Source organism: Aplysia californica, unplaced genomic scaffold (assembly GCF_000002075.1).
Source record: "Aplysia californica isolate F4 #8 unplaced genomic scaffold, AplCal3.0 scaffold00552, whole genome shotgun sequence".
NCBI lineage: Eukaryota > Metazoa > Mollusca > Gastropoda > Aplysiida > Aplysiidae > Aplysia > Aplysia californica.
Genome location: NW_004797822.1, coordinates 215,363 through 226,035, shown reverse-complemented (window position 1 = coordinate 226,035; position 10,673 = coordinate 215,363). Strand labels below are relative to the sequence as shown.

The 10,673-nt window shown below is 35.7% G+C and overlaps 1 protein-coding gene across 1 annotated transcript in view; it reads left to right on the top strand.

Moving 5' to 3' along the window:
- Nucleotides 1-10,187, top strand: part of LOC101853027 (cilia- and flagella-associated protein 99) — a gene marked incomplete in the record, with an annotated part of 20,264 nt that extends 10,077 nt beyond the window's left edge. The window contains 13 exon segments of the mRNA XM_035971983.1: nucleotides 420-478; nucleotides 1,363-1,470; nucleotides 2,021-2,170; nucleotides 2,976-3,067; nucleotides 3,532-3,736; nucleotides 4,166-4,224; nucleotides 4,665-4,747; nucleotides 5,061-5,113; nucleotides 5,647-5,787; nucleotides 6,314-6,397; nucleotides 6,834-6,913; nucleotides 7,673-7,850; nucleotides 9,339-10,187. Coding sequence (XP_035827876.1) covers nucleotides 420-478; nucleotides 1,363-1,470; nucleotides 2,021-2,170; nucleotides 2,976-3,067; nucleotides 3,532-3,736; nucleotides 4,166-4,224; nucleotides 4,665-4,747; nucleotides 5,061-5,113; nucleotides 5,647-5,787; nucleotides 6,314-6,397; nucleotides 6,834-6,913; nucleotides 7,673-7,850; nucleotides 9,339-9,464 — 1,418 coding nt within the window.
- Between the last annotated feature and the right edge of the window lie 486 nt (nucleotides 10,188-10,673).

Genomic DNA, 10,673 nt, shown 5'->3' with positions numbered 1-10,673 from the left:
CAGGCAGACAGACAGACAGACAGACAAACAGACAGACAGACAGACAGACAGACAAACAGACTGACAGACATACAGACTGACTGACAGACAGACATGGAGGTCCTCAGAAAGACAACTTTACTCATCTGCTTTAGTGGTCAGTGGGAAAAAGAGAAGGCATTTTTGTATCATGTTTGAACTTCAAATGAATATAAAATAAACTCAGTTTATTATGTTACATATAGAAATAACACTAAATCTAATAATGTCTGAGGTAAGAGCAGAACCCTAAAGTTTTATGACTTCATGTTTTCCATGCCATGTTGTAAACTGAAGACGATTTGTCAAAATGCCATGTTGTCTTAATAACAACAAGGTGTCAGCCATTCATATTGTTGTGAAAAAAAAGAGAAAAAACCCTACTTGTTTTATTTGTACAGAGACGAGCCCCTTCAACTTGACAAAACCACGGCCTCGGAGCATCCCCATACCTGAGAAGGTACACTCTAGCAAATGAGTCCACCTTTCTCTTTTGGTTTCCCAGCTGTTTTACTTGTAGCATTAATTATTTGTTTACTTGCTAATTTTCCTCTCTTTTTCTGTTTGTTTGCCCACCACTTTCCTGTGTGAGGCCAAACCATGAATTGAGACAGTTTTCTTGCATATTCTCTTATTTCAATTTTACTTTTTATATATGTTGGAATACCAGCTTCTCATTTCATTTTTTCTCCATTGATGAAAAGTGTTGGTGACTGGGCTCTGTCTCACATGTTTTTTGTGCTACTTTAAAATATTATGTCTTCATCAAATTTTTCACTTTTTAATGCCATACACTCTGACTTGTTTATGTGTCGTGTTTGTCGATCTAATACCAAAAGTTTGTTCATTTATAGTGTCTTCTTAAATTGTTTAGAGACTTTCCTTCACATGGAATACTTTCCAGAGGTGTTTTGTCAGAAAACTCGTGTGAAGCATTTGATTTGGAGGGCTTTAGGAACTATAAAATGTGAATACTACAAGCACAAACTTTGTTGTTTTCTGATAATGTTATTGTTTTGGGGCTTTAGCAGCAAACTTTTTACTCAAATGTGATTACTTTAAGGACTGGATTTTATTTTTTTTTGAAAAGGGGTTACTGAATGTGTTTCAATGGACTGATGCAAATTTATGTCGACGTTTTTTCCCTTCTCTAAGCACAGTTTGGTACTGCGACTGTTCTGTATTTCTTTTCTTTGGTTTTCCTTTTCTTTGGTTTTCCTTTCATAAAAGTAAAAATACTTTCCTCAAATTATCATATTATGAATTTGGGCAATATGTTCATGCTATGAATATTATTAGGAGATAGGAGAATTCCTGTCTGAAGCAAAAGTGTTTGTGTGTCAGGTCCCAAAGCTGAAGAAATCCAAACCCCCACCAGATTCCTTGTACCGAGCTCCTACAGAGCAGGATGAGCTGAGTCGGCATAAGGAGGAGAACCGAAGGAGAGCTGAGGTGAGAGTGAGAGTAGATTATGTGGCTGTAAATAATGTCATGTTTGAGGTCACAAATGATTATAGTGGACTATAATTGCTGCCTTTTATGTCTTCCAAAGTAGTGTCTGTACCGTGGGACTTAACAGCTGACTTTTAAAAAAATCTTTTCCACCCGCTTTATTGAATGGGAAAGCTTAGCAATTTCCTTATATGCACTTTTGTCTTGAACAGGTTTTGAGTGTTGGGTTCAGATACTGTAAGAAACCTAAACTGCTGTTAAATGAGGGGTCCACTCATTGAGTAAAGTCAAGGGAAACTATTCATTTAGCACTGTTTTGTGCAGATCATAGTGGCAGTTGCTGCTCTTCTTTGCACTCTGTGGAAAGGGGTCAGGAGGTTTTTAATTTTCTTACCTTATTTGATATTGATATTCGTTTTCCCCTGGAGTCGAGTTAGGAAACCTTTGCATGGCACCATTGTTAAGTATCTTGCAAACTAAAATGTAGTCACAAATCAGCTTTCAGTTTGATTATTTGGGTTTTTTTCTTTTTTTTTTTGTCACTCTAAAGGAACGATTGATGGAAGCGTCTAGGATCCAGTTTTCCTGTGCCAATCCAGAAAAGTCTGACAAAACCAAACAGATTCTACAGATTATCCAAATGGAGGAAAATGATAAAATTGATGGAAACAGGATCAAAGCTCGGCCGGCCCCTGACTTTGTACGTCTATATGTTTGTCATCATCTTCATCATTATCAACATGATTATTATTATCATCATCATCATCATCATCATCATCATCATCATCATCATCATCATCATCACCATCATCATCATCATCATCATCGTCATCATCATCATCAGCATCATCATAATCAGCTTTTCTCTCTTGTGATTGGTTTTCTGAAAATCTAGTATCTCCTGTTCATACATCTTCATTGTCATCCTCAGAGTTTAGCCTATTGAGTTTACTTCCTCTGCACTTTTTCAATTTGGTATACCTTTTAGACTTTTCCTTATTCCTAATTCTGCTTTTTTCTGAGCAGCTTGTATTATCTTAATTAGTTTGTCTCTTCCTGACAGAATTTTCTCAGTTTCAAGTTGTTTTTTTAAAGTTCTATGTATAGTTCTGGCTCTCTGACCCACTTTAATATTGTCTGGGCTGTGCAATTTTGTTTCCTCCTTTTAAGCTGATATTAGCTGATAATTTGCTGCTGTTTCTCCCATATTTATGTCTTTTACCCAACCTTAGTGTAGAGTGCTTTTTGGTACTCAACCTAATGGTATTATATTTTTGTTTGTTTTAGGAAATACTTTATTCATAGAGTTATTCGCATTTTTCTATTTCTCCCATTTTAAATATTTGTGTTCGAATATCTGCTCTGTGTTATTGATAAGCAAGTTGTGTAATTTTATAAGATATATTCTTTTTAATACTAATAATTCTCTTAATGTAAAATTACTGTTAGTGTGCATAACTTGAATTTACTGTTGTCCTCCGTGACATCACCACTGTCATTTTCAGAAAAAGGATCCGCTTCCAGTGAAGATGACAGCTGCTGCAATCCTTCGGGAAGGAAATCTGTATCAAAAGAAGGAAGAGGAGGTTGTTAAAAAGTAAGTAGACATCTATGATCTCTTACAAAAAAATGCAATAGTGCCAATTCCAGAAAGTATGTCCTTACAGTAACATCGATCATGTATGGTTTATCCATCTCTACACTTTATGTTAGAATAGCTTCTGTAACATTTAACAGTTTCAGATCTAGAGGTACGCTTTTTCACCAAATTTATCAGCAAAAAACTATTGTTTACCTTTTGAATTCGGGCCACTGTACTGACAGGCCCTGTGTATCTCAACACCTATAGTGACAGCTGCTGGATTTACATCATCTCAGACTGTGTTTGGTGTGTAGCATGGTAAAAATGTCACACGCGGCGGCATGGTTACTGGCTTAACATTCTCATTAGAAAAAGGTCTGCATTATCATACTTGGATACGGGTAATATTTTCTGCTCATCAAGGCTATTCATGTGGGTGAGGCAAGTAATGACTAAACTATTTTGTTTCCTGCCCCTAGACTGAGACAGCTGGAGGCTGGAGCATATGACGCCAGTGATTTCCTCAAGTGGCAGTCAGAAATGAGACAGATGGACCTTGAGGCTGAACTATCTGCTGTGGAGGAACGGAGGTTGAAGGGTAAACTTAGCCATGAAGAAGCCATCTTGGCGCGAGCTAATCTGATGGCTGACAACCAAACCAAAGTGCAAGACATCAAGAACCAGGTACGGTAGATTAATGCACTTTTACCTTCCTTCGCCACTCAACCTTGTCTGATAAATATTAATGGATTCTCTTTTTGAAAAGGGATGTTGCATCATTTTATGGACATTTCAATGAACATACACATGTCATAACCTACAAATTTGCTTTTGACCTGAGACATGCTTCCAGCATTATTTTTTTTCTGTAAATTTTGGTTAAGTGTTTTGTATTTTTTTAAAATCCTAAGTAATATATCTATATGGATAAATGCTTCAAGATACCCTATTTGTGGTAACAATAAAGAGAATAGCATAACATTTGAAGCCTTCATTCTTGTTTTATCCGGAGGTTTTGGTAGTATCTTTATTAAACCCTACACATTTTATTAAATCCCAGTACATCTGATGAAATGCATATCCTCTGACTCAGACTGATCTTTGGATTTTCAGACAGCAGCCATGATGAGGGAACATCTTGAGCAGAAGTTCCAGGAAGAGAAAGAAATGAAGTTAGCAGAATTTTTTATTTGTGGAACTTTTTCAAAAGTGTCTTTAGTTTTGAAAAATCATTTAACGTTTTCATGGAAAGAAAAGTTAAACTTATCTCTAGCATCTTTTCTTAGTCGCTGTATTATAATGACAAGAGACCAATTACAACTTCATCTAATAATTCACTGATATAATTTCTTGTTCATGAGGAATGTTATGAAAAGGTGGTTTCTTCATACACTTTCTGTGTGATTACCTTAATTAAACTTTAACTGCTTTTATATGTTCCTTTTCCATAAAACACTTTTAAAAAACATTTTTGTTAGCCTTAGCTAAATAAAACTGATCAGGATATATTTGTGAAACTTTTTATTCGTCTGCTTTCTGTATGAGGGTAATACAGACAGATTTGTTAAAATAGGGTTCTGAATGTTGAATGCTCTTCACTTTGTGATTTCAGAATGCTTGTTGAGAATACAATGGCTGGCCATCGCAATGCAAAAGAATCTAAAAAGAGACTTCAAGAGTATAAGCAGAAACTAGGTAATGCTGCAAATTAGATTTGTACATATGGATAAAGACAAGTTATATTTTTAGACCCTTTCAATCTTGTTCAGTGTGTGCATTTAGAGCCTAATCTGTTAAAGTGTTCTGTTCTGATGAAGTAAAATGGGAGACTCAAAAAATGGAAAATGAAATCGATTTTGAAAGGAAATTACATGTATTTTGTTGTTGTAAAATCTTATAAAAGCAATATAAATTGTGACAAGTTTGTGTTGTGAATTGTTGTGAATTCTTGTGAATTCTTGTTTTTGATTATCCTTGGAACTCAACTTGAAATTTCTAAAACTTACAGTGCAGGAAGTCACAGAGGAGAGCCGGGAACTGATGAAACAAGCCCTGGAAGAAGTGAGTTCACTTTGTTATATTTAGTTAACGGTACCCCTTGCATATATATGCTTTTTACCTTTCTCGCTTTTTCTTACTTGTGAATTTTTGATAGTATATTGTTGCTGACTTTTACCCTGCTAGTTACTCTGAAAAAGTTATGTTTGTTTATTTTTCAACATTTCCTGGAGGCTACATAAAAAAAAAGTTACATTTAGCCCGGAACAAAGTCCGCTCATTATATTGAAAACTGAATGAACTACTGAGAACTCAGAACATAACAGGACCATTGGCTGAATCTGAAGTAAAATATAGTCAATTTTTTGTTCCTCTAAAATTGCGTTGTTTTTTTTATGTCATCTGTTCCAAGAAGCTGACATTACATTTTCTGCAGTTTATCCAATTTTGAGCTTTTTTAATATTTTGTAAGAGTTTGCAAGCAGAGAATTCTTTCACATTGTCAGGCTGTTTGTGTATTTTTGTGAAAGGTGCTTTAAAAAAGAACTGTCGTGGAAACAGTGAGTGAATTACAACATCACTTTTTTTCCCTCTAGGCTGAGGCAGACATGCGGTGTAAAATGGAGCTGATCCAGCAGATCCGAGCTATGGAAGCCACACCAGTCAGTCGTTTCAAACAGGTGGACCTGGCCTCAACTGCAGGCGCTGGACTCCTGGGAGAGATGAGTATCCTGGAGGTGAGTGGAAGCTGGTTTTGTCCCAAGTTTTGTACTTTTGTCAGCTTCTGCCACACTTCCGTCTCTATATATTGTTGGATTTCAATTTCTCCCTGATTTTTAAATATCATCCCAAAATAGTATCCTTCAATATTAATTGATTGTATGAAGAAAGTGGTCGTGCTGCTTAGTATAAAGTAAGTAGTGAACAGATGATATGAATAGGATGTGATTTGTTTCTCATAATGCTTGGAATTGAAAGTTTAAAAGCTGATATTGCGAAGTAGTTAATGCTTGATAAAATAAAGTATCTGTGCAGGTTCAAATGGGTTCGAAAAGGAGTTTAATTGTTCCTGCACATTAGGCATATGTTTAGATGCATGCATAACACGCACCCCTAATATACACTTGTGCATGCGCACTCGCTTCTATAAATAATTTTTGGTGCTAAATTATTCACCATAAATATTGGATATTCAGGTTTTTTCATTTCATGTAAAACTTGAAAAACTGGAGAGTTTTTTTTTCTTTTTTGTGACCTACATAGCTAAGGGAGAGAGTGGCACTCCTGAAAGACAAACAGCGGGAGGAAGAGGAAATGAAAAGAGATAACATACTCAATGCCAAGCAGGTAAGTTCTTTGATGAGATATATTCCTTTGATTCATGTCCGATTTGCACATATTGAGGGTTGTTTACCACCTATTTCCTTTCTTATGTGATCTCTACAAAGTTTGATGTGATGACTCAGACCATTTCTTTGGGCTTTTCAATAGGCTAAATTAGTGTGAAACTAGAATGTGGTATGGGCAACAATGGTCCGAGCCCTTAATGGGGCAACATTGAGTTTTTGAGTAAGTTACATCGACATCCACTAAGTTTGGTTCTATTTGAAATGAATGTAAAATTGGAGGGTCTGTCCTCGTTTCATTGAAACAGGTATTGGAACAAATATTGCGGAGTACTATACCTTTACGGACATTCTTTTATTGATGCTACTGTTCATGGGGGCCAACTTGTTTTATGTATGACTACGAACTGACAATGGTCATATCATTGATCCCTCAGGCTAAAGCGGAACAGCTCTCAGAGACAATGGACATGGTCCTCAAACACCGTGCAGAGCAGACCAGGGCTGCAGCTCTCAAGTCAGTTCAGACGTGTTTTTTTAAACTCCTGTCTAGATAATATATGACTGTCAAAACAATTGCATTTTCAGTTGCTAAATGTTTTGTTAGGAGCTTAAGTACAGCTTCTCTGAAAATCCTAGGATTTTTTTACATTGTAGAATAAACGATCTGTTGTGAATGTAGGAAAAGATGAATTGCGAATATTTAAAAAAATCTCTGTTCAAACTATGTATGGAAAGATTGTAAGAAAGTGTTTTATAAATTAAAGCAGAATCTGTTATGAATTCATGCTTTCATTTACTCATTAATTTGATAATGAATTCTGTTTGGTATTTAATTTCTTATTGAAACATCATAGGTGTTATCAATGTTACAAAATTGTTGCTTTAGTGCTTTACTCAAGGCTAAATGTACAACATTGCGAAGCTGTTCTCACATCCAAGCTATTGCTTGCAGAGCAGAGAGGTTATCCTTTTGAAAGGGACCCTTGAGTTCAGCAACAGTCTTTAGTACAGTGCTGGGTAAAACAAAAAGGCATGTGGAATTCATAGTGGTTTTTGAAAGAAATGTGACCAAGCTGTGACAACTTTGAACAGCTGTGTAGCCCTGTGACTTATTTTTTATTAAAATGGGAAAACTTTTATTTTATATTAACAAAGCTTATAATGTGGACCCCTCAAAGAAGATGTGAGAGCTGTTAGGGTTATATTCAAATAGGCTGTTTTCAATTCTGTGAGGAAAAAGCTTTTGAACTAATGCATTGTCCTCCACCATCAGATTGGAAGATCGCAAGAAATCTTCCTCTGCCTCTGCCCCCTTCCGTAATGAGAAACTGATGGACCTGGAGCGTAAAGTACAGGAGAGGCGTGCCCAGCGACTGAGAGAGCAGCAGAGACAACAGTTGCAGCCCTCCATGATGTCTGCTCGCAGGACAACCACACTCATCACACAAAAGGTTTGGCCACAGCCCTGCAGGGCAAATTGGGTGCCAACACTGAAAGTAGATATGTGGAAGCAACGAATGGAGAACTGACCTTTAGTTTTTTACGCTTATGATGGATCAGATTTTTGCATTAATATAAAGCAATTTTTTTTATACCCGTGTGAAATGAATTTTAAAATAGAGCTGGGACCAAAAACACTGTTTTCACTTTGACATTTTTAGAAGTAATGAAATGAGTTTATCGAGCTGACTCTTCTGTCAAATCTCTTTGAGAACCCTTCTAAAAATTTAATTTACTTTTCCGATCCCATTTCTGTTAACTGAAATGTCTACTGTCTTCTTTTGCCACTTTCTGACTTGTTTATTCATTTAGTTACTTGAGTTTTCAGTGAATATCCTTTCTTCATTGGATCTTTTTTGGCATAGGACTCTGTAGTTCTTATTACATGATTATATTTATTTAGTATGTCAGAGACATATAATTTCAGAAATGTCCATGTGTTGAATAAAATTCTGCATTTTTTTATAAGACACTTGAGCAACTTGAGTGTATCTGGCTTTAGCATTCTTATTCTTATTTGTGCAAATTCTTATTTCTTATCCTCGACTCTTTTACTCACAACGACTCTTTTACTCACAACGCTGCTGCCTTGCTCTTTCTGCTTCTGATATTTTTTCTTTATTTCTCACATGTCTGACATTGCATCATCCTTCTTAGTACTTAAAGTGTTTAAAATAATTTCATGTTCACTTTCTTAGAAATGTTACCTGGCTTTGTTGTTACTTGTTGATCAAGTTTGTAAGCTTCACATCATTTTTGCTTGTTTCTACCATGACAAAAATATTGAAATAGATTGCAGGTAACAACAGAATTTTAACTTAACCTGTTTCTTTAATTGTGTTCAACATGTGCCTGAATTATTCATTTTCTTATTTCATTGATTAATATTCTTATGAAGAGTCTGTTTCAAAAGTTTATTGTCCATGTGCATGATACTTTACCTTGTTGGATTCCCTGTTCTTGAATCTCTAAAACCCTTTGATATTTTTTTGTTATTGGTCATTTAACTTTTCTTTTTTTGGCCTATTGTGAGTAGATAGAAACAAAAGATTTAAAGCATATCATAACACATTTTAGAAGGAATTTCTGCAAAAGAAATGTGGTGGGCATTACTTGGTCTTATTAATTGGAGAAAATACTTTTGCTGGTTACAGATTAGTTTTTAAAATACATTTTTAATTTTGTTGTGTAAATGCTGTTTTATCAGCGTGATTGTCCTACACTTTCTGAGGTTTCTGTCTCATATGAATTTTTTGTGATCTAGGTGCTGAAAAGAATACTAGAAAAGACATGCATTGCTGCCTTAGTTAGTAACTTTCTTAAGGTATAAACTGTAAAAGAAAATGAAGCCAACTTTGGCTTCTTTGACAAATCTCTAGAAATCATCAGTTTGTGTTCCAAACAATGTTTGACGCATTTCTGTTCATTTTTCTGTACAGAAAGCCCTCGAGGCCAGCCGGTGGCATGAGCTGGAGCAGACACAGGAGAGGTCGGCCAAAATGTTGTCTCAGAGCCCTCTGATGTCTGCTGCTTCCCGGAGACTGACCGCTGTCCCGTCCATCTGATCTTCTGCTCCTTGAGAACCCAGATTAAAACAGTCATTTTATCACTAAAAGATATTGGGTTGCATTGGACTATTGGCACTGAAGATAACCTTCAATGTCTTTTGAAAGGAGGTTGCACATAGCTTTTAAGATATTCAAATTTTGTTTACAGCAATAAGTTATTGTCTGTTAACCTTTGTCTTTCTTCTTTATGTCAAAACTTGCAAGTCAGCTTTTGGGCTTTAGGGTTTTCTGATTGCTGTCTTAATTTTTTTTAAGCATTTGATAAAAGTTGCTACAAACAGAAGAACTGTCACAAAATCCTGTGAATTTTACCCTCTCAAGTTTGCTGATGTAGTACACTCAAATGAATGCTGTTTTGATTAAGTATCTGTTTTGATCTCATCGTTTCTGTAAACTAGCTTTGAGGCTGTTAATGAAATCTTAAGGTTTTTTTTAAATTCTGAAGTTTTGTAAATCTGTGAGCACTGGCTTTACTGCTATCAGTATTAGGGATTATTATCTCACAGCAGTGTGATATGTTTATAGATTGAGCAGATACAAGATTTTCGTTGGTACTATATATTTGATGAATGCACACTGAGTAGAAACTGACGTACCCTTTCTTATGATGTACATAAAAGAAGCAGTGAAGCCAACAAACTGACTCTGGTTTCCTGATGTGTGGGGTCTGATGTGATCATGACAAATGTTAAAATAAAATATCTTCTGAACCAACAGGTTTTCTGTGCTGACTTGGCTGTTTCTTCATTTGTGAAGCAGCGTGGTGAAATCAGGTCCTCGATAAAATAACGAAATCAGAGAAACGGGCGTTTTCCGCTAATTTGGAAATTTGTATCGAATTTTTATTTTTTGGCTTGACCTCTTTATGTCCATATAAAAACACATTGCGATGTGAATTTTATTGAAAAACATTAATTAAAGGCACAAAATATGTCATTTTTCAGTTTTCAAAGACTGTTTTGCTATTGGAGCTACCAAACTTTGTCGGTCATTTTCTTTCTAATTTCACCATTGAAACCAGGCAACCACACTTCCTTCAAATGAAGGAGTTCTATTCAAGATTAATGTATCACGAAGTGGTGGAATCAGGCATTCGTCAATTTTTGGGCATATGGGGTTATTGTTATCATCTTAAAACCTGTTCATTTGCCTTCCTTATGATGAAAAAATACCCATCTATATAGAATAGAAGTCAAAATATTTGCG